We start from the raw sequence: 23,138 nt of genomic DNA on the forward strand, positions 1-23,138 counted from the left end.
CTTTTTACAAAAAAAAAAAAAAAAAAAGGTGAGTGTAATCAGCTCCCGCATCTGTGTTTCCAAGTGAGCTGTGTATTCTCTCCGCTCTGTGGTGTTGCCCTGTGGGCGTGCAGTTGACTGATGCTCCCAGGAGGGCCTCTGCGGACTGCAGAGCCTGTGGGGGAAGGGACGTGAGGTGCCTGCGACTCCCGCGTGAAGTGTGCCCTGGTGCAGCTCTGGGTTTCCTGGTGAGGGCAGCAGACCAGCAGCCAGGCGTCATTGTCTCCTGAGATGTGGGTGCTTCACTCAGTCACTCTTCCTCTTCTTGTGGACTTTCCTAGGAGGCCAGGGGACCCCTGCAGGACAGCCCTGCTGCAGACACCAACGGACAGCCCAGCGCCAGTGCCAGCCCTGCCGAGAGAACTCCAGGTAGCCTCACTTCCTTGTTTGGCTGGGTGGCGCGTCACTCTCTCGGCCTCTGTGACAAGGCCAAGGGGATGAGCCAGCACCTCCAAAGCAACATTTCTTCAATTGGGCATCAGGTGGCCCAAAACCCTCTGGACTCCTTTTTCATGTGCCAGCTGCTTGCATTCGGAGTCCCCTTTCTCTATGGCCTGTCGGAGGTGCTGGTACAAATCAGAGGGGAGTTTCACTGGCCGACCGTGAGCCAGTAGGGGTGCCTTCTGGTGAGCGGCGTCACCCAGGCTTCGGAACTGTCTATTCAGAATCTCAAATTTTTATTGCTGGAGTCCTGGGACCTGCCCACATCCATCAGATACCTTGGGGGGTTGGCCCAGGCCCTGTCTAGGGAACAGGAGTTCAAAACAGGCTGCTTTTAGCACTGACCCAAGTGATGACCCAGGGCAGTGGGGCCTTCCTGTAGTCCCTCACTGTGGGCTCCTTGGATAGAGCGTGGAATTGTGAAAAGGCCCCAAGGTCTGAATGTGTGTCCACCTGAACTGGACATCCTCCATCCTCTTCCCTGCTCAGGTGTCCAGGTGAGCTGCCACTGCTGTCCCACCTCACCTGTAACCCCTGAGGGACATGCCCTGTCCTGGTCATTTTGGGGCATTTGAACTCCTAACGAGGATCAGGCCCTGATTGGTCCCACTTTCACTAACCTCTTCCTGTGTCAGGAGGTGAGTGCCACCACCCCACATCTAAAAACACATTTGTTCTGGTCTCGAAGGTCAGGAGAAGGAAGGGCTCATGGGCACCAGACTTCTTATGAAGAATTGTGGTTTTTCCTTAAAATCACCTCTCCCTACTCCCTGCCAAACCAGCCTGTGACATGTGTCCACAGTTCCACAGATGTGGGTGGTCCTGATGCCCTGCGCAGCCCCGACAGGTCATAGCCCACGGTCACTGTAGCCAGTCGGAGAGGAAGTCGTCAGGGCCCTGTTTTCACCTGTCACAAGTTTCTTCCCTTCAGAGCAAATAGGTCTCAAGCAGCCGTTTACAAACTCACGGAAATCACCATATTGAAAACTAAAGATTATCAGCTAAGGCCAGAAACTACGGAGAGGGAGTTGGTAGTGGAATTTCCAAAATGGGAGAAGAGAAAAGTTATACACTGAGCCTTCAAATGGGAGGTTAGCAGAGTTGCTCCTTCGCCCGTGCTCCAGAACTAACGCAGGCCCCGTGGTGTTGCTCTGGGACAGGAGGGTGTCCCAGACGCTGGGCAGTGCCCCTGGGTGCAGTGACTGGAGTTTAGGTGAACTCAGCTTCTGCTACTATGTGTGTCCTGATAAAATCTAGGCAAGTTTTTAAGTGCCCTGCAGATTGGACCAATATTTTATAGCCATGTTTAAGCTACAAATGACTTGGTACCCCTTGAGCCCCTTTATAATCTGTCTTTTCCAAGAAGTGCTGACGGCCCTTGCAACAGGGGAGCTGGTAGAGACAGGGCGTATGCCTTTGAGCAGGTGGGAACCACCTGGGTGCTCAGCAAACAACTAAAATGTTCGGCTCTCTTTGTGGGCATCTGAAGAAGAGCGAAGCCAGCTGAGGTCAGGCCGTTCCTGAGCCTAGGTCGTGCACTCTGTCCAGTTCAGTTTGCCGTCTCTGCCTGCCTGCTTTGAAAGCATAGTGGGCTTCGGGTTTTTAGCAGTTGTGGAGAATTAAGCGTTCCATAGAGAAGAGGACCACTCTGTGAGGCAGGGAGAGAAGATGAGAGCTGGGGTCGTGGTGACAGAATCAAAGTCCTGAGGACCTTCTTGATTCTGAAGGTGATGCGCCTGTCACAGCATGAGGGGTTCAGGATGTGAAGCCCAGTTGGAGGTGCCCTGTGGGCAGTGGCAAGGCCAGCACCGGGGCCGCTGGGGTCCAGTGAGTCCCTGCCTGTGGAGGCCCGAGCTTTCTGAGAGCGCGGTTCCAAGTGGACGTGCCGTGGAGCACCAGCACTTCCCCTTCGTAGAACAGGAGCAGGGTCGTTGGTGTATGTTCTAGCTGGCAGGAAATCGGTTTCTTTTTCTCCTTTAATAAGGATTCCCTTCTTTAAATCCCAAACCAAAGCTTTGATTGGTTAACTAGAACTTCCTTTTGAAAAGCTTCAGAAAAACTCAGGTGTTTCGGGGCTTCAGGAAGCGTGTTGTGGACGGCTGTGGTCAGGCTGGTTCTGGGCACGTCCCCTGGGCTGCGCTCTGAGCAGAGCGAGTCATACGTGGAGCACGGTTCACACCCCAGATCCACGTCCCCCAGGAGGCCGTCTGGAGGAGACGTGACTGTGGCTGGCACTGCTCCGTGCCCCCCTTTAGCTTGTGGCATTTCCCTCGCTTCCCTTATGTTCTTCTCTTACACCAAAACGACTGCTGTTGCCAAAAAAGCAAACACAACCCGCGAGTTAGAACCTGGTCTGGCGTCATCTGTCTCTGGCCCCCTGGCCCGCAGCTGCCGCCTGATTTAGCATCTTTGTTTGTAATGTGCTTTTAATGTAGAAACCCTCTTTGCTGTTCTCAAAATCAGTAAGTGCTTTGTTTCCAAGCTTCTTATACTTAGTGCTGCAGGTCAGTGGACCTGGCACAGATTTTCTTACCCTGGCCTCCTAGTACCTGCCCTGACTTTAGGAAACATTTGGATAACAACAGGCAGAGAAAGAAAACCCCCAGTGGGATGTTGTGCCCTCGAATACAAGACCCTCAGTTGAAGGTTTTTAGATCCTTTTTTCATCCGGAGGAATCCCCTTTGCACCTCACATAGTGGGTAACCAGAACTGAAGCGTACAGGCATGGGGTATCACAGGGAACAGAAGAGCTTTGCTTCCAGTACAGGTGACAGACATGGGATGGGAGAAAGGCTTCATTGTCTGTCGTCTTACAGAAAGATGATCTTAACATAAAAGGCTGCCTCACTGTGGCTGCCGCATGCCGCGTCCCCAGACACACCTGCACGATCACCCTTGGGTTCCATAGTCTGGATGCTGAATGAGCCATTAGGAAACGCAGGCGTTTCCCACACCAGCTAGAATAGCCACGCGTGGTACAATCCTGGGTTCCTGCCGTCAGGAGGATCTTCCCACTGCTTCCCAAGCCCTCTTCCCTTATAGGCATTTCTGGAAAACCTATTTAGAAAAGCAAAGAGAATTCTGCATCCAGCTTCACTCTCCAACCCCACCCCAAGAGTCCAAGTAGACGGTGATGTGTGAACACATCACTAAGATATGGCTTAGTTTCATATCTACAAGTACACGTTTATATGTTGTGCCCTAAGCGGTGATAGCAATACTAGCGAAGCTTCCCCGAGCTTCTTGCCCCTGGGCTCTGGCTTACACCGGGGACCGTGCCACCGACCTGGCTTAGTGTTCCCGGGGAGGTGGGGACCGCGGGGGCAGGTGCCCCCGGACATGAGCAGTGCACACTCCCCACCCCAGGAAGGTGACTTAGACAAAGCAGGGGAGCAGGGCTCTCGCTCAGGAACCCCACGGGACCGCTTCACTTCCAGGCGCGGGTCTGTTAGCACAGCTCCCTGCTGTCTCTTGGTGTTCAGTGTGTCTGTAGGACAGTGGAATCCTTAGTCTCTCCTGAAAGGGGCCTCAGCATGGCCTTCAAGGCCTGGCCAGTGAGTTAAAAAAGTGGCCACCCACTTTTCCTGATCTGTTAAGCTTGGGGTAGAGGGCGGGGGCAGGCAGCAGGCGGGTCCCCAGGAGTGGTACAGAGGCCAGAGCTGTGCCAGGGACGGTGCACCTGTCCGTCTCCGGCCTTCCTGCCGTGAAGCCTCGCCTTTGCCTTCGTCTCTAACCTGTGCTGTTGTGCGTTTTGGTGTGTTTCTTTGTGAGTTGTTTTTATTTAATTGTGTAACTTTGTTTTTCCGTTATTGTGAAACTAAGGTGTTGTGCTTTTATTTTTTTATAACAAGTGTTACCGTTCTTATTTAAGAGAATAAATTCCAAACAATCTTCAGGTTTCTGAGTATTTCTTTTCCTCCCTTTTCCTGATTGGAGGGTGGGGAGGGGTCGCTCAAGCAGGTCAGGAGTGGGCGTGAGACCACGGTACCTCAGGATCCTCACTCCTGGGCCGGGCTCGGGAGAGAACGTAGGTGTGTTAGAATGGGGCAACAGTGTGTTTATACCTAAAACACAGGTTCCCGTTAGTGGAAGGGCCCCTGTTTGCGGGGGGGCATGGTGGAAGACATTTTGCTTCCTTGCTTGGAGGAAGATGCCACCTGTGTCCCCCACTGCATCATCCGGCACGAGGGCCCTGAGGCGGGAGCAGGTGAAGGAGAAAGCTCTCCGTGGAGCCTGCCTCTTCCTGAGCCCAGGCCGTGCCCTCCTCTTTCCGACTAGCTGGTACCGTGGGGACCGGAGCGCTTGGGCGCCTCTTCGCCGCCTTGAGGCCTTTGCCTGGCGTCAGGGACGGTCCTTGCTCTGTCCTCCCAGCTCTGTCCTCCCAGCTCTGTCTGTTTCTGTGACCTGGACACACAGGCAGGGGGTCCAGTTCTGCTTGGCTGCTCGAGCCTGGAGGGCTGAGCCCCCTTCTCACACACACACTGTGACCTTGGCAGCGGGGCCTCTGGTGCCAGCTGGCCCGCCGGCCACAGGGGCACAGCCGTTTGGGTGCTGAATGGGGCCAGGAGAGGGCACATCGGAGGGGGCCGCTCAGCGCCAGTCTGCGCCCACCGTGCTCTAGGTGATGGCGGCCTCCCGGCCTCCCCTCCACCCGGCGGCCCCCTTGGGTCCCTGCGCGGCCACAGCACCATCACTGGGTTGGGAGTTGGTCCCGGCATGGAGAGCGCCTGCCTCTCCCGGCCTGCTCGCCACCCTCCCCCTTCTCTGAAATCAGTCAGTCTGGTCTGTCCTGGGCCCTGCAGAAGGCTGGGAGAAAAAGGAGTCGGGCTGAAGACCCTGGAGAGCTCCCTTTGGGTCGAGTTTCTTTCTGAAACTTGAAGCCCATTCTCTTTTTTTCTCATCGGTTCCCTGGCCCTTCCCTCACTGGGACACTGCCCAGGAGGGCTCCTGCGTGCGACGGGGTGCAGGAAGCAGTGAGAATGGGCTGCCCTCTGTTCCCGTCCTGTCCCCTGAGGGACCCACTGAAGACAAGCCCCCGCTCGGGCCTTGCTGGGGTGTGATAGCCAGCAGACAGCTTCAGGAAGACTCCTCCCCAAATGCCAGGCCCTTTCACAGAGCTCTACAACCTCACCAAGACTCCAAAACTGGGCCTTACTTGGCACCTCAGTCCAGCCAAGCATCCAGCAAGTGCCGGCGAGTAGATCCGTCCTGAGGGCCTGCGGGGAGGAGGCGTGTGCGCTGGGGTAACGCCTCTCGCTCCACAGCTGCTCTGGGGTCAGCGAGGCTTTGCTCCAAGAAGGGCAGTGGGTGAGAGGTTGAGTCGCCCCTACACCCGAGCCAGGCAAACCTGACCTCGCCCTTGATGGTGTCCACAGGTGAGGTTAGACTGTCCCCCATCACTCACAGAGGGGCGTTGGCATAAAGGGCAGTTTGGGGATACCTTCCGGCAGAAGGGGGTCCGGGGCCCTAGCTCTGCCTACTAAAAACAGACTCCTGGGGCCATGCTAGTGATTGCTAGAAAAATCCTTAAAGTTGAGTCAGAATTTCTTTTGCCTCTTACGTGTTCTTTACCTCTATATCTGTACTCACCAGCTTGCCGTGACTGTGCATTAGTTGTATGAAACTGTCCCTGGTATGAGTTCCTATTCTGTACTTGGGTAAAATGTCAGGGTTATTTCCACTGTGTCACTGTTGTTTCATAGTGTCCTTGCCTGGAATTGTAGGTCTTTGGTGGTTATTTTGTGTTAAGGGGCCCCGGTTACCGGAAGAGCTCGGGCCCTGCAATCCAGGCATCTGCTTGCTTCTCTGCGGTTCCTGCGCCCCGGGTCCCGGTGTGACTGGGCCTCCATCACAGCTGACTCCCCAAGAAAGCTCGGCCCTACTGGGGGCCCCTGCAGACCTGTGCTGCCAGGCGGGGGTCGGGGCTCCGGAAGGACCTGGGCCTCAAACACACAACGAAATCGGGGCTGTTTCAGAGGCCTAAATAAACATTCTTTCGTTCAGTTCTCGTGTTCTTCCAGGGTAATAAAGCCGGGCACCAGTGGAGGTGACTTCCTGAGACTGTCATCCTCCTGGTGCCTTGCGGCTGCTCAGAGACCAGACCCAAAGAAAAGTGTGCCTAGGGACCTGAGGGCGGAGAGTCTGTAAGGCGCCTGAGCTCCACCTGGTGCCGATGGAGAACAGCTGATGTTGTTACAATATGGTTACAGTAGCCTGTTTATTCTTGTTCCCCTGTTTTCTAAAACTGAGTCAGAATCTAGAAAGACCAGGCTGGAGAAGACCAGCTGTAACATTTCCCTCCCACCATTTGCCACCAGCAGACTTACCTGGGTCAGTACGTTCTTCCTCTAGAAGAGAAGGCTCTACCCCAGGTTCTGTCTCCTGTGAATTACTCTAAACCAGTTCCCTGCCTGCCTTCAGTGGGGCATCAGCATTGCTGGAGGCCCAGGAACACAGGGATCCGGGTGCTGGGAAGGCAGCCCCAGTGGAGGCTCTGGGCCCTGGGGCGACGGAGCTTGGCCAGCTGCCTGCGTGCGGTCTTGCTGCCCTCGGGGGCTGCTGAGAGCCAACAGCCGTGCTCCGGGCGACTGCAAATACCACGCCAAGGGGCCATCGTGTTTACAACCAGGAGAGCCCCCGCTTCTGTTGGAGTCTCCCTCAGATAAAAAAAGAGAGTGAAACTTGAAGTGTGCTCACTGCTGTCAGTCTCCCCCGAGTGTTTATACTGGTGAATCTGCCCTTGGGCCGATGTCACACGAACTCAGAGAGAACAATTCAGGAAGACGCGTAATGGGGTACAGCTAGTGTGCAGCACTTACTGTGTGCCAGGCACTGTCCAGACGCCTTCTGTATACGCGTCCCTCATCTAATCACACCGTAGGCTGTGAGGAAGGTAGCGTTTTGCAGACTGGATTGAGGCCCCGTGACTGACCCAGGCAGAGCCGGGTGGAGTCGGTACAGGACGTGCACAGTGCCGCCCCCTCCACTCCCGTGTCCTCCAGCCTCAGCTTCTCCGCACGGGGCAGCGGGAAGAGAGCTGCGTGTCAGCTCTGCCAAGATGACTTTCTAAAAACATGCACGAATGCCCGTGTCATCTGTGAATGTGCATTTGGTTATTTCCAGGAAATACGTGTCCCCAGATTTTTAGCGGCGACCCCAGGGCTGGGAATGTGCCTTTGCAAAGAGGGTAGATTCCAGAGCAAAGGGTTTCATCACTGGTATGTGAAGGGGGAGATCAGAAGAGACGGAGGCGGAGAATAATGATGTTGAATCGACTGCTTTTCATTTTCTCTGTATCAGCACTCTTTGATCAGTTCAGACGATACCAAGCCTAAAGTCATGCTATTAAGATGTCCCTCCACGCGGAACCTCCCTGTCAGTCTGGAGGAGCCGGGCTTGTGCTCCGGGATGGTGTTCAGTGCTGCTCTCGGGCAACAGTCTAGCTACTTCTGACTTGTACGCCTGTTGCTTATTTCTCCTCTACGCTCGCATTTTATCACACTTCTCTAAGAGGCCCCCGGGGGTGGTGGAGCTGACGGTTTCGTTCTCTTGCTACTGATGCTTTACAGCTGCCATTCACAGTAGTTGCCTGGCCTGGCCCTGGGTGGGGTTGGCAGAGGAGAGGGAGAGATGAGGGTCTGCCTCTTTCTGTCCTGACACTTTGAGCAGAATCACCCATGACAGGAGTTAAACACGGACATTCTTACCTGTCGGAGTTTGGGCCGCTCCAGACTCCACTCACATGAAATGACGCTTAGATCCAGGCTAAGCGTGCGTGTCATCGCAGTGAGCATTTTGGGTTCTGCCGTGTTGGATCAGCTTGGGTTGGACACAGAAGCAGCTCGGGAGGCCTGAGCATGTCCAGGCCCAGCCTCGGGCAGGTGTGTCATGTCGGGCCCTGCGAGCTCATAGAGGATGTTTTTGGAACATGGAAAAAGAAGAGAGTTGGGGACACGGAGAAAGAAGCAGTGTTTTTCCTCGTCGTGTTTCCACGTCTGCTTTTCTCCCTGGATTTAGTGAGCAGGCCTTCGGACGTACCTGTCAGCCTCTAGCACCTGGCCTCTGTCCCCAGGCCCCACGCCGGAGGGCTGGGTGGGTGGACAGGGGACGGTGGGACGGACAGCATCTCCGTGAGAGAGAGACTCCTCTGTACCGAAGGACAGTGAAGGGCGGGGCATGTCTGCCCGGCACAGGGATTGTCTGCCCCACACGGCCCTTCCCGACAGGCCCTCCACGCGCTGCCCTCCAAGGTTCAGGATGCCTCACTCTGGTGGCGGCATCACTGCTCTGTCCTAATGACTTTGTCCATTGGGCCGCGGTCCAACATCTGGTGTGCCGGTTGGCCTGATCAGTGAGAGGTGGGAGATAGTCTGCTGTGATTTCCAGGCAGGGCTCTCGGGCTCAGCACTATTGACGTTTGGACGGATAGTTCTTTGTTGTGCGTTGTTGGCTGTTTGCAGTATCCCTGGCCTCTTCCCACTGGATCTCAGGACTCCCCGCTTCCCAGGCTGTGACATTGCCAGGTGACCCCAGAGGAAAAGATCACCTGGTTGACCACCACCATTCTAGACTAAAGTCAAGAGAAGTAAGGACAGGCCCTAAATGTAAAATTAGCCTCCATTTGATTGTTCCCATAGGAGACCAGGGAAGAGAGTGCGTGAGGACAAAGAAAGTGATACAGACCACGCTGGACAGCAGTGGCCTGCCCGCCCCTGTTAGGTTGTGGGCACACGCCTCCCAGCACGTGACGCGGTGTACACGTCAGCAGCCGTGCCGGTACTGTGTGTGCTGTCAGACACCGAGGAAATGTTTTAGAACAGAGTCCGTTTTCCTGAACCACAGTGAATCGCCCTGCGCCCCAGAATGTGCTCATCTTCTGAGGTGACCACAGCCTGGGAGAGCAGAGCTGGGTCTAAAGGGGACAAGCACAGATCTTGAAGAGAAGATGCAGCCTGTTATCCTTGCTGTCTTCGGTCATTTATCTCTCTGAGCCTCAGTTTCCCCATCTATTAAGATCATAAAATGGAAGAAAGGCTCCCTGCTGCTCCATGAGATTGTTGTCAAGAGCAAATAAGCTAAAACGTGTGGAAACTTGTTTATTTAAAAGGATTACAGGAATATCAACTCTGATCATTGGTGGAGATTCCAGAAAATGCTGGCATAATCAGAGCGAGAGTGAGTTAGGGTTATTTCTGCTGACTGGGCGACGCATCCTGCGGGGTGAGGACCGGACGGCCTGCTGGGATGTGTTCCCAGCCAGCAGAGATTTGGGGAAACAGAACGGTGAGGAGGGCTGGCCGTGTCTGGTCCTGAGACAGTGGGCATTGAATCTCTGCAGGGCTTGGCTAAATTTGGCCTTGCTTGTTCCTCAGCCTGCGTGGATGGGCTGTGAGGTCACCTGCTAACTCCACGACACCCTGGGGGCTCTTCACTGTAGCAGCGGAAGAAAAGCAGTCCTGGATAGGTTGACATTAAGCTGAATTTCAACACCCACGTGAGAGTCAGAGGACTGTGCAGGATTATAGCTTCTCTTAGGCAGAGGTAGGGTTACACGTGGGCCTGGGGACGGTGTGGCTCCCCACAAGCCGCCAGGGGCTCCGAGCCACCTCCCGGCCTGGAGTCAGCGCAGGGACAGTGCTTCGTGGGTGCCAGGCTGGTCGCCGGAGAGGGCTCTGAACTCCCAGCACCAGCTGTGCAGGCCCCCGTGCCCGGAAGTCTCAGGGACCGGCTGACAGATGAGAGCGCAGGTGTGACAGGGCCGCCGAGGTGCGCCTCAGGTGGTGCTCGTGGGCATTGCTGGAGGAGCTTGGCTCCTTTCCCACAACAGATCTATGGTGCCCGAGGGGAGGCCGTTGCGGAGATGCTGTCTTTGGAAGGAGCCTGTCGCAGAGCAGAGGGCCTTTCGTCGCGAGGTGGGTTTGTACCTGTTGATCGTTGGATTATGGGCAGGGCCTCACTACCCACCTTCCACGGCTCAGAGGCCAAGCCCGCTCTGGGGCTGTGCAGCTGGCCCCCCGAGAGCCCCTCGCAGCCAGCTTGGGGTGCACTCTGGACTGAAGTGCCCCGGAGGGGAGGGGTGCAGTCTAAATGCATATCTTGGGAAAAGCTCATCATCTGGCAGTGCCTGGTGGGCAGACTCGTGGTCCTTCTCTCCCTTCCCACCTCTCCCCTCCGCGTGCTCATACGGGTCTGGTCCTCCAGTGCGCGAGATGCTCCCTGGGGCTCAGCTGCTTTCCACGGTGAAGCGAGGACATGCACTTAGGACATCAGGTCGTTTGAGATGGTGTCTTTTCAGAGCCTTCCTCCGTGGAGTCTTGTAGGACGTTGGCATCTTCAAAGGAATTTCTGTGTCCCGGGCGCTAAGGGAATGGCTACTGTCTTCACAGAGGTGGTGTTCCTGCCTCTTCTTGGGGCCTGGAACAGTATCAAGCTCCTTGAGACACGCAGAGGCCCTCAGTGTTGTGTGTCAAGATGAGGAAACTGAGACCAGATTATGTCCAGCCAATTCCTTAGAAGTATAGTGAGGTGTTGCTGTAGTTCAGATACAGGCTGAGACCTTCCATCTTGATTGTTTATTCAAGACGCTTTACCGAACACTTGCTCTGCTGCATTGATGGCACCAGAACCGCAGGAGGCCGGGAGAGCCCTGTGCAGCGGACCCTCCAGTTTGGGGTGCGCTCAGGAGGTGGATGGTGTGATGAAGGTGCGCTAGAGCCCTGGGGGTGCGGAGGGGCCAGCAGCAGCAGGCAGAGGCCCGGGCTGGGCTGACCTGTGGACCACCCTTATCTTTACCCGCCTCTTATTAAGATTTCAGAGGCTAGCCCCATGAGTGGGCTGGTGGACAGGCCCCTTACCTTGAGCTGTAGGGACCCTCCTGATCTGCCGGCCGCACCCATGGCTCCCGTGTGTGCACAGGTGTGTGCATGTGGGCGGCCAGGTGGAAACAGCAGAACTGCAGCTAGAGCTCAGCTCTGTGGGATTTAAGAGAAAACACAGCAGACCCCAACGCTTTAGACAGCAGAGAGGTGGCCATTCTGCGGGGTGACCCAGCTGACTGTTAAGGGTCAAGTCGAGTTTCATCTCTGAGATATTTCGACACATGAAAGATATGTTATCAAGAGAGCTACACGAAGCCTGGTAAGGTGTTTTTTTTAATGGAGACTTAGGTACGTGCCTTAAAAGAGACCTCTTTGCCTTGGCCAGTTAGAGTGACATGTGCCAGGATTTCCACCTGCCAAAAAGACACCTTTGGGAGCTGCAGCAAAAGTCACATCTTGTTAGAAAACTAACGTAACAGCAAAAGTCCCCCGGGATCCTGCAGATGGGGAGCCAAGGGCTGTGGCGATGGACGAGCCCCTCGGCTTCCCGAGGGGACTCTGCGGGCTGCAGGCTCCCACCTCCCAGCTGGTGGGTTTCCTGGGACAGTTCTGACTTGTCCCTGTTGCGCTTCCCGTCCTTGGCCTCTCGGTCACTGCCTGACTCTTGGTAATTCAGTATCTCCCCCTTGCGTCTGCGTGACCTACTTTTCTCTGTGCCGCACGTGAGCACGCAGTTCCCCGGATGACGAGGAGACGCTGGGTGTGGAGGGGCAGTTAGTGATCCCGTCCCTCGCTGCACAGCCACACGGCCCTGGGTGCCATCCGGGACCAGTGTCCTAGGGCCTGGACATCAGAACCCTGGGTGGCAATAGCGCCGGCAGCGCCCAGCGGCGGGGCGTGCAGCCCACGTCACAGTCCTGACTCAGCCGGTCGTCCCTGTTCCTTCATCACCTGCTTCCCGAGCAAAGGAGCATCTGACACCCTCCTGTCCTGTGACCTCGGGACATGCAGTGAACCCCACCCCCTGACAGCAGGAAACCACAGAAGAGTCTGTCGGAGGGTCCACGTGCAGGGACCGCAGTCACCTCACCGAGGCAGTGCTTGGAAACTCCTTCCTTTGGCCTCCAGAACCAAAGCGCCGGTGAAGTGTGCGGTGTCCTCCAGAGGGAGAAATCGCCGTGCGAGGCCTCAGGCGTGCGGCCGGCCCAGCAGAGTCTGCCGAGGCCCAAACCAGCTGTCCCACGGCCCTTCTGAGAAGGCCGTGAAAGCAGCCCCAGTGAGCCTTTCCCCCAAGGTGGGCCTCCTCCTCCCGCAGACACCAGACCCCACTGTCCCGCCGGACGGGCGGGGACAGGGTCCCGGGCAGAGCGGCCGCCTGCTTCTCGGACAGCTGAGCGGCAGCTCAGCCGGCAGCTTGAGTGGCAGTGAGGTGGGGAGAGTGGGCTGCTTCTTCCCCGTGGGGCTGCCGGGCCACTCACGTCACGGGGCCCCTCTCGAAGGCAACGCCCCACAGAGGCAGCTGTCTCTGGTCCGGACAGCGGTCCTGTCCCGGGGTGGCCACGTGTTGCCGCAGAACTGCAGCAGGGACCCCCTCGCAGCCCCGTGAGGACAGGGGCTCCTCGTGAGGAGGGCCATCTCTCCCCCAGGGTGATTTCACGCGTGTTGCCAAGGGCTTTGGCAGCGCTCGTCCGTCAGCTGAGAGCAGGCTCTCCCGTGAGGAAAATGTTTGCTTGAGGATGATGTATGGAGCTCACACAGGCAGTGACTGGCCCAGAGCAAGGCCCGTCACTCAGGCTCAGAGCCTTTCTCTTATTTAGGGTGCCACCCAGATCCTGGAGCTGTTTCCCTTCGGTCTGTGGAGCTGGAATTGGCCTCCAGTGACCTGAGATCTGCTTGGCTGGACTTAGGGAACAGTCAGCCTAGGAATGATCCCAAATCCCTCATCCCACTTTCAGCTGGGAAGCCCCTGTGTGTTGCCGCATCAAAAGCACGTGACGTGGAGAGGCTGGGGCTCTTGGCCCGACCCTGCTGGTTCACTCTGACTTTCCAAACTGCCCTTCTGCAACCTCTGCTCTCCTGGGCTCCTCCGAAGCTGACGAGACAGCGGGGACCCGGGGGCGGCAGGTGGGGGTCCTCTGTCACGGTGTCAGAACCACTGCCAAGGCCACCTCCACCATTACTTCCTTCAGTGTCTTAATTTACCATCACCATCCGGTTAGTCTGGCCAATGGCCCTCTGCTCAGGACAGAGAGTCAAGGATGCTGATTCTGTTGGTATTTGTGTGTCTGAATTTCCCATGACATTTTAAGCTTATGGCCCGGGAATGCTAAGCACGCTTTGGCAGTTGGTGAATCTGGGGTACTTGCCGAGCATCCTCTGAGTGCCACCTTCCCTTTGGGAAAACGGCCTCCATGGGGACCCGGCCCCGAGGGAACATCCTGCTTTCCCTGGTCGCTGAAAGTGGGTGGAGACCAGAGGGGCCTGGGGCCTGACCAGTGAGTGACCCCAGCCCTCCCGCCTTTCACAGCATCTCCAGTGGGAATGTCTTGGGCTTCACGGCCCACAGCCTCCTCTCTGTGGGGACCAATGTGTGAATGATCTGAGTGTTTCTGGCTTCGTTTTTGTTGCTTGTGGCCAAGCCCAGTATTAAATTAACATCTCCCCTCCCCAGAGCCCCAGCCTCTGGGCTTGGGGTTGGGTGATCCCCTGCTCTATGCAGCCTGTGGAAACTCCAGAGAATTGACGCTGGGAGGGCAGGATGTCATTCCAGACGCCAGACGCTCTGCTCCAGGACATTTCCGTGGAGTCTCTGTCCTTCGTCATGAAGGTCACGGTGGGGAGGAGATCGTGGTGAAGACGCCCCTGCGGGGGAAGGCAGAGCAGGACTCCAAGGAAATGCGCCTTGGCGGCAGCACACCAGACCTCTGAGCAGACGCTGTCCTCCTGGGTCGGGTCTTGGCCGCACCGCTCACCAGCTGTGTGACCTTGGGCAGCTTACTGTCTCTGAACCTCGGTGATCTCATTTGCAAACTGTTACCTACCTTAAAGCTGGCGCCTACCTTCGTGTTCCTCCAGACCGCCCTCCTTGGATCCCTGGGTGGGCCACGCGCCCCTTTTCCACGCTCCCGTGGTCCCGCGTGTGTGCTCGAGCCCTGATGCCTCTACACGCCTGGAACCATCCCTGTGAGGACTTTCTTTGCCATGCCCGGCCTGCGGCGCTCGGAGTAGAGAGCGTTTTAGCCTGTGTTGTTTCCCCAGGTTCTCGTGGAATTCCTGGGAGACACTGTGCGTTTCCCCCAAGGGTCTTCCCATGAGTGTGTTCCTTCTCTACCTTGAAATTGCTCAGTCGGAACTGGTCATGTGAGTTGTTTTCCCTTAAGTGACAGCTCTTACTCTGTTTTTCTTCTACCATCTAAAAGAAATACTGGTCTTTATTCCATATTCATGGAATTCCCCAAAACTTTGTGCTCAGGTAGTTGCCACCCATTTATTTCCCTTTCCGTTTAAGGGCAGTTGTCAAAAATACACGATGGGAAGGACAGAATCAAGTGGTACTGTAGTTGGGGACCCTTGGCCTTGTCTTTATCGGGCTGGGTTTTGATGAGGAGAAGGGAGGCCAGGAAGGCTGGTGTTTGGAAAGGCTGGCCCTGCGATTAGAGCCTGTGCCCTCGGAGGGCCTGGGGGCAGGTGTGGAGACTGTCCAGACCGTGTCCACCTGCTGTGCTCCCTGCCTCTTTCATGCTGTCATCTGGAGACCACGTGTTTCCTAATTTTCCACACGCCCTCGTCCAGCATCAGAGCTCACACTTCGGGGGCCCTGAGCTCAGTGTTGAAGGATAGTCCAGGGGTGTCCAAAATGAGGTTCCCGGGGCACCAAGACCGGGACGGGCAGATGTGTGCAGACGGCACAGGATTCGTGCCCAGACCCCATGGTTATACGTTTACCTGCATTTGTAAGTGAACACGCCCCAGGTCTTGCTTTTCAGAAAGAATCTCTAGTGATTTGAAGGGTGCTGTTTGGTGGGAGATCCTGGTCACTGCAGCAGATGCGCTGAGACTTCATTCCATGACTGCCCGCATTCACGGGGTTATTTCTAATCATTTTACGAGGAGGTTCGGAACATGCGCATGACAGAAGGGCCAGCCTTCCAGACGTTTTCTGCACAACCTCTCACGTCACAAAAGTTACTGAATCAGTGTTCCCACCCCGTCCTTCAGCCCTTCATCAGGGGGCTTCTGGGCTTCGCCTGAAGACCACCTGACACTGGCTGGCGTGACCTCACCTGCTAAACCTAGTGTCGGTCCCTAAAGCTGAGAGTGTCGCCGAAGCCAGGTGCCTGCCCTGGCGGGACGCAAGGCCCTGTGCCCCGCCCCGCCCTGGTGCCTGCGTCCCTCCACCTGGGCCCCTTCCCGGTGCTGCTTGCTCTGCTCAGAGGCTCTTCCCACCTTCTGTGTCCAGTAACTGTCGTTTGCAATCCAGGGCAGATGGATGCAATGGACTTGTACAGATCGGTGGTGAAAATGTTCCTGGACCTCAGCTGTATCACCTAACTCCTAGAAGAGGGAGGCAGAGTGTACGGAGCACAGAGATGGCACCTGCACAAATGCGCATACATGCGCTGTGTAATTCACTTCGTACTCGTAGTAACCCCGCGACGTGGGATTGTCCTTGTTCATGGATCAGGAAGCGAGCTCTCAGTGGTTGTGTGATTTTCCTAAGGTCCTTCGGCTGGTCACTGGCGGAGTCCGTGGTCTCAGCGGGTGTCTGACTCCGCACCACATGTGACGTCCTGTCACAGTGGACACAGGAGAGTGGTCGGTGGGCCTCTTCTGCCCAAACGTGGGGTCACAAGGTGTATTAGGAAGGGTAACGATGGAGATGGGGGAGGTGAGGGGTGCGTGACGGCGACATCGGACACCTGAGACCTCAGAGTCCACAAGCCCTTTTCTTTTCTTTCTATTATTTTGGCTGTGTTGGGTCTTTGTTGCTGCACGCTGGCTTTCTCTAGTTGCAGCGAGTGGGGGCTACTCTGTTGCAGTGCGCGGGCTTCTCATTGCGGTGGCTTCTCTTGTTGCGGAGCACGGGTTCTAGGCGCACAGGCTTCAGTAGTTGTGGCATGAAGGCTCAGTAGTTGTGGTTTGCGGGCTCTAGAGCGCAGGCTCAGTAGTTGTGGCGCATGGGCTTAGTTGCTCCGTGGCACATGGGATCCTCCCGGACCAGGGCTCGAACCTGTGTCCCCTGCATTGGCAGGCGGATTCTTAACCACTGCACCACCAGGGAAGCCCAGTCCTCAGATTTCTTCGCAAAGGAAAGATAGAGTCTAGAAACCGCCATCGTGGGCCTCCCAGAGCAATAATTGACCAGGCAGGGTCATCAGTGGATCTTTAGCCCCCTGACGTGGGTATTCTGGGAACAGGTAGTCCAGAGTCTCTCCGCATCACCGCACAGATTACTTATTAATTACAAAGGGGAAAAGGTCTCTTTACCACAGAGACGTGGGTGGGCGCCAGCTCGACCAAGCTGTCCAGCTGGTGTCACCAGGACCAAGGGGGCCTGACTGTCCTGCGTGGGTGCAGTGGGAGGAGCCCAGAGTCGTCCACAAGGTGTTCCCGTGGAACAAAAAGTCTTGCCGTGAATCTAAATGTGAGACAGACAAACCCACAGTGTGAGAAGCTCTGCAGAATAGCTTACCTGGACACCTCAGTAGACCAGCCAGATGCAGTGCCCGAACCTCGACTGGGTCCTGGACCATGGGGTGGGGCAGCAGGTCCGGACCATGGCATTGCAGAAGCAGGTCCTGAACCAAGCGGGTGGGGACATTGGGTCCTGGACCATTTTATGGGGGGCAGCAGGTCTTGGACCGAGGGGGTGGGGCAGCAGAGAGGACTCCCTTCTCAACAGGCTGCTTTCCCTTGAGGGCCAGTCCTGCCCCTGCCCCCTGGCCAGTGTGCACTGCTCCCCAGGCTGTCACGTCCCTGTAGGGCAGATGTGGGGTCTTTTGTCTTCTGCCCCCTCACACCAGAGACCTCTGGGCTCTCCGGGGCCCGACCTTGTTGACTGCTGCCGTGTCCGGCTCCCTGGCCTCGTGGGACGGCTGCCCCTCCTTCCAGGGAGAAGTTCCTTCCCTCGTCCCTGTCGCTGATCCCAGAACTTTGCTTCTTGCTTGTCGTGCAGGCCCGAGCGTGAACGGCCTGGAGGAGCCCAGCATCGCTAAGAGGCTGCGGGGCACCCCGGAGAGGATTGAGCTGGAGAACTACCGCCTGTCGGTGCGGCAGGCGGAGGGGCTGGAGGAGGTGCCTGAGGAGACGCAGGCCGAGCACAACCTGAGCAGTGTGCTGGACACGGGGACGGAGGAGGACGCGGCCAGCAGGTCAGCCTGTGGGGCTGCGTCTGTGACGGGCAGGGGAGCGGGGCCCTGAGCCCGACGGCCTGGGTTTGCATCGTGACCCGTGACTGGACGGTCGTGTGACCTCTCTGCCTGTCCCCTCGTCCGTGTGAGGGGCGGCAGCACCAGGGCCTCCTGCAGAGTTGTGCGAGGGTCCCGGGGTAGAAGGTGCTTGGGACAGAGCTGGGCACGTGTAGGTGCTTGTAGGCGTTGGCTGCGGACTCCAGCGTCCAACTCCTCAGCTGGTTGTCCTCCGGGGCCTGTGAAATATATAGGATGTGCATCTTGGCCCCCTCGTGGTAAGGAAAGCGATGGTGACCAGGACCAGGGTGGAGGGTTGACTGAGGTTCAAGCCCAGGGTCTCTGGTCCACATCCAGGGCTCTCCGTGTTCCCTGCCGCCTGGTGCCCCAGCTCCCCGTCTCGTTAGTCAGAAAGGACCAGTTTGTTTGACTTAATTCAGAGATTCAATACTTACTGAGCGCCTACCAAGACCTTAACCCTGCTTTTCATTGAAAAGGAACAGAAAAAATGTGCCCTGGGCTGGTGTTTACAGATGTGTCGGGGAGGGGCTTCCACGGGGCGGGGGTGGCGACCGTGCCTCTGGGGGTGGGCTCCATGGAGGCTCTGGGGTGACTCAGCCACCGGGTCGCCGTGCAGTCTTGGGGAAGCTGTCTCATCTCTCTGGGCTTCTTTCTTTCTCCTGTGTGTGGAAAGAAGCAGAAACCTGCATCCCAGGGCCCCTCGCAGTGCGTGGTGCCGGCCGGCTGAGCCGCGTGCACCTTTGGGGAAAGTGCCCCACACACCCCCTCATCTCTGTCCTTGTCTGCGCATTCCCGCCACCCGCAGGCCTGCCTGAGTCAGTGGGGTCAGTGCCCAAGTCAGGGCTCAGCAGTGAGCAGGCTGGAAGAGAACAGGACAGGCAGGTGGAGTGGAGTCAGGACAGGCGGACCCCCTGCAGCCCCCCTTGCAGAGCCTCCCCAACCAGCGCCCTCAGGACGCGGCGCTCCCGAGGTGGGGCAGAGTGGAGGGCTGGGCTCGGTGACATGGGCAGACCCTCTCCTGCAGGAATAACATTTCCTGCACTGTGATCTGTAAACCGAGGGATTATGGGGCAGGAGTGGAGGTGATGTAGCCTGGGCTTTGTAGGAAGGCTGAGTCACAGCCTTCGCAGCAGGTGAGGTAGAAGGATAGGTCAGTCAGCACCCAGTGGTGTAGTAAATGCCCCATCGTACTCAAGTTCCCATTTGAAAAAGGGCTAAGCGTGGATGCTATGTAAAGTGTAACGACGGTCTCGTAAGAGTGCGGCGCCAGAGCTCATTTCCCCAAGGAAGCCGTAAGATGCCTCCATCCTTCGTTGGGGAGTCGTCGGACTTGAAGATGAGAGATGACAGTTTCCAGGAACTGACCGGTCCAAGCGGGAATTCACTCTCCTCTTACCTCGGGCGCTGCGGTGCGGGCAGAGCGCGGGGTGCCGTTGGGATGTGACTTTGCGGCAGACACCCCAGACTTGAGGCCTAGCTCCACCTTCTGCTGGTTGGGGGCAAGTTTCTTACGCTCTCTTGCCCTCCTTTCCTCATCTGCAAAGGACACTGCGCTTCAGAGGTTTGCTTTGAGCATTAAACCAAATAAAGTAGTGGGCACGGTGTCTGCACCCGGTGGGCAGTTGCTGTAATCACTGTCTTACCTGTGGATCCAAGCACAGCCCAGGCAACCCTCACTAGGAGCGGCAGGGTGGTGATTCCTGTTTGGGTTTCCTTGAACAGGTGGTTTAAGTGCCAGAAATCGGGCTTGCCTCAAATTTGCCCTGGGGCAGTGGTGACCAAGCTTCGCCTGCATCAAAATCACCTGCCAGCTCGTGAGAGCACAGACAGCTGGGAGGTTTCTGTCCCAGTCCGTCTGGGATAGAGCCCATGATCTGCATGTCTCAGAAGTTCCCGGCTGGTGCTGTGGTCTGGAGACCACGCTGTGAGAACCACTGCTCTAAATTTCTCAGATGTCCCTGATGCGACACGTGCGACACTTGGTCGAAGGATAATTCCTGGCCCCGCTCCTGCCAGCGTCTCACTCGGTGGGCGTGGGGTGGAGACAAGGAACACCTGTTTTGACAGATACCCAGGCGATTCCCATCATCTTTGCGGTTTCCTTCACACCAGCAGAGCATCTCGACCGAGGCCTCATCAGCTCCATGGCCTTCCTTGGAGGGGGGGAAGGAGCATCTTCCGGAGGGGACCCTGGAAACAGCGCTTGCATTTTCTCTGGGAGAGCCTGGGTGCCGGGGCAGGAGAAGGCTGGTCTGGTTTCCGTGTGTTTTCTCCTTCCTGTGTCGGGGAGGGCCGGAGCCCAGGTGTGCTTCCCAGACGGGCAGCCAGGGCTGCAGAGGACTCCCTGAAGGTCACAGGAGACAGGCCAGCCCAAAGGGTGACAGCGTGAGGAACAGCCCCTCCTGCGAGGCACACCTGACTGCTCCCCTTCTCACCCTCCAACCGCAGGGTGCCGGCCTGAGCGCGGAGTGGTCTGCACCGCGTGCAGATCGCAGGACCCGGCAGGTCTCCTCCACGGGCAGCTCAGTGCTTACAGGGTTGGCAGGGTGGGCGGGACCTTGTCCCGCTGCGCAGGACGGGTTATCGCTCGGAGACGCTCTGATTACCAGCGGGTTAACTTGAAAGGGAAGCCATCAGCAGCTTCAGGTGGTGTCCATCCGCGGCGGCTGCCCGAGTTCCCAGGTCGATGCGGCAGCCAGGAACCGGTCGTGACCTTCCTCCTGGGTTTGACGGGGTGACCTGATGTGGGCGGACGCTGGGGGTTCCTGACTTCTCACCCAGACCATCCCACCTCTGGAAGCCCGCTTCCTCATTTGTGGGAACGGGGATGATAACAGTGGCTGTACCCTTGAGCTACTGTGCGATCAGTTGAGCTGGTCCATGTGAAGTGCCTCGTGCTCCAAGCACGTCCTCTTCTCTGGATCTGCTCCCCTGCTGGCGCTTTTAAGTCTGTAGCAGACCCTGTCCCTTGAGAAGCTGGTCCTCCTGCCAGCCCACCGTGGGCTCCGTGAGAAGACGGCGCCTGGGGAGGTTCGAGGAAGGCGCTGTGAGAGGAGTGATTCGGGCACACCCAGCGGGGAGGCTTCCGCTGCGGGGTTCCAGCGGGACGTGTCAGCTCTGCCGATGGGCTTTGCTGAGGGGCTTCACAGGGACCACCTCCCACCCTGTGAACGCGGGTGCAGCCTGCCTGGCCTTCCTGGTCACATCCCTCGTCTGCTTTTGCCCATCTCGGCAGTGCTATGCAAGCGATAAGAGAGGGTGTGGCCTGGGAGGCTACCTGGATCGAATAGCCACACGGGGCAGGATGGAGTTACAAGTGTGGAAGCAGATCCCTGCTGTCGTGGAAAGCTAGCCTTAACGACTGCATTTTCTGGCTCTGTGTATCCTGGGAGGCTGTGTCCTGTGGTCTTCCTCTCCTCCCTAAAGGACAGGGAAGTCGGTTGTCTTGTGTTTTGTTCTGCTGTAGGGGTTCTGCCCCCTGGAAGTGTTCCAGGCTGTAGTCCAGGCAGGGAATGTGCCTCACACAGATCCTTCCTCCTGCCCTTCAAAGGCCAGACCCAGAGATTCAAGCACTGGGAGCAGCCCGAGAATATATCATAAGATGAACCTTGAGTAGTGACTTCACACTGCGAATCTGACATGACGTGAGGAGCCTAGCCAGACCCGGAGGGCTGCTCTGAGGGCCCGTGGACGGTGATGCCTGGAGAGGAGCAGCTGGCAGTACCTGTCCACCTCTCTCTCTTTCACCAAGGCAGGCAGGCAGGCAGGGCGGCTTGCCTGTGTCCCATCTCTAGAAGCGCATGGCACTCCAGAAGCATGGTTGACCTTCCGCCCTGTTTTTATGCTCTGTGCCTCCCTTGCTATTCTCCGTGGTCCTTGAGCTGTCACAGCTTCAAGTGGGGCCTCATCACACAAGCTGCCCTCATGACACGGCACGGGGAGGGGCTGCCCTGAGCCCACCTCCCAGAGAGCTGCCCGCCGACAGCTGGGGCCCCAGTGCGCCTGGCATGAAGGAGGGCAGGCTGGCCTCCCTGTCCACCTGAAGTGTTGCAAATCGACCTGAGGTTAGAACCTGAGGTTCTTACCCTGATTTCACGTTTGAAAGATGTTAAATGACACACACGGGCTCACACGTTGTCGTTAGTTAATAAGTGTAAAGAAGTGAAATCACAACGATAAGGCAAAAATCATGGCTAAGTAAACACTGAGGGCTAACAAACTCCAGAGGACAAGCTTTCTGTGGTCCACATTCTTATGTCTTCCCACTTGAAACTGCCTCGCACAGACCCCCCACCGCCCTGCATTTACCGGCCACCTTGTCTAGTCCTGGTGTTCGCATCTTATCTCCCCTGACGCTGAAGATCTTTTCTGTGGCAGCTTTGTGACGTCTAGGAAGGGCACTGTGGGCAGAGACACTCAGTAAATTGTAGTTGAATGAATGAGTGAAGTGGGAGTCACCAGACTGAGCTGCCGGCAGTGAGGAGCCGCTCTTTCTTTCTGAGGTCAGCGGCTGAGCTTCAGTAGGTGCTCAGAAACGTCTGCTGAGTACACGCATGAATGAGTTTGTAAATGTGTAAACAAGCGAATGGATGGCTGGAGGACCGGAGTGTAGCACAAGCGTGATGCAGTCAGTAAAGTCTCACTCCACTAGGGGCACCCGCTACAAGCCGGTGTTCACACCCCCTTCCCGGCGTGGACACAGGCTTGGAGAGCATGACCAGCCAGCTCGTGGTCACACAGCTGTCGTGGCGGAGCCCTGTGGCCCAGTGAGGGGTCGAGGGACACAGCCGGGGAGGCCACCCTCACCTCTGACTCGATGAAAGTGATGGAGTCCCCAGCGCCACCCTCGGGTACAGTAGTTTTCTAGAAAGGCTACAGGACAGAACCCACTGGCGGGGCTGTGCTCACGGCCCTTCTCTGTTACGGAGCGGAGCGTGGAGGCCAGTCTGAGAAGGGCGGCTCCCGTCCCTGCGGGCTCAGGCAGAGCCACTCTCCTGGTGTTAATGTGTGACGACACCCACAGGGCCTTGGGGTCCACGTTCCCTGTGGAATGTGGTTGAGCCCGGTCTCCGGGTCGGCTGACGCTGGTGACCCAAGGCCTTCACCCCAAACCACGTTCTTAGACTCTCCATCCTGACCGGAGGCCCCAGGGAGCCAGGCCTCCCCATCAGGCAGGGCATCCCGGGGCTTAGGGTCTCCTCCAGACACGGGCGGCTGGGCCAGGCCCTCTGAGCAAGGCGGGCGCTCTCAGCCCCGGGAGCAGGCGTCGGGGCCCTCTTGCAGCGAGCACCCCTCCGCAGGGTGGGGGCTCGTCCAGGTGCCCTCACCCGCAGCGCCGCCCACTGCACTGTGGGGTTTGGGAGCGGGGCCTGGGGCTCCCTTCCTGCGAGCAGCACCCCCGCCAGCCCGCTT

At 57.3% G+C, this 23,138-nt stretch overlaps 1 protein-coding gene across 1 annotated transcript in view; it reads left to right on the plus strand.

The window, feature by feature from the left end:
• Positions 1 to 23,138, plus strand: part of MICAL3 (microtubule associated monooxygenase, calponin and LIM domain containing 3) — a 154,090-nt gene that overhangs the window by 93,782 nt on the left and 37,170 nt on the right. The window contains 2 exon segments of the mRNA XM_024733153.1: positions 321 to 408; positions 17,474 to 17,669. Coding sequence (XP_024588921.1) covers positions 321 to 408; positions 17,474 to 17,669 — 284 coding nt within the window.

This window comes from Neophocaena asiaeorientalis, unplaced genomic scaffold (genome assembly GCF_003031525.2).
Source record: "Neophocaena asiaeorientalis asiaeorientalis breed wild unplaced genomic scaffold, Neophocaena_asiaeorientalis_V1.1 scaffold150, whole genome shotgun sequence".
NCBI lineage: Eukaryota > Metazoa > Chordata > Mammalia > Artiodactyla > Phocoenidae > Neophocaena > Neophocaena asiaeorientalis.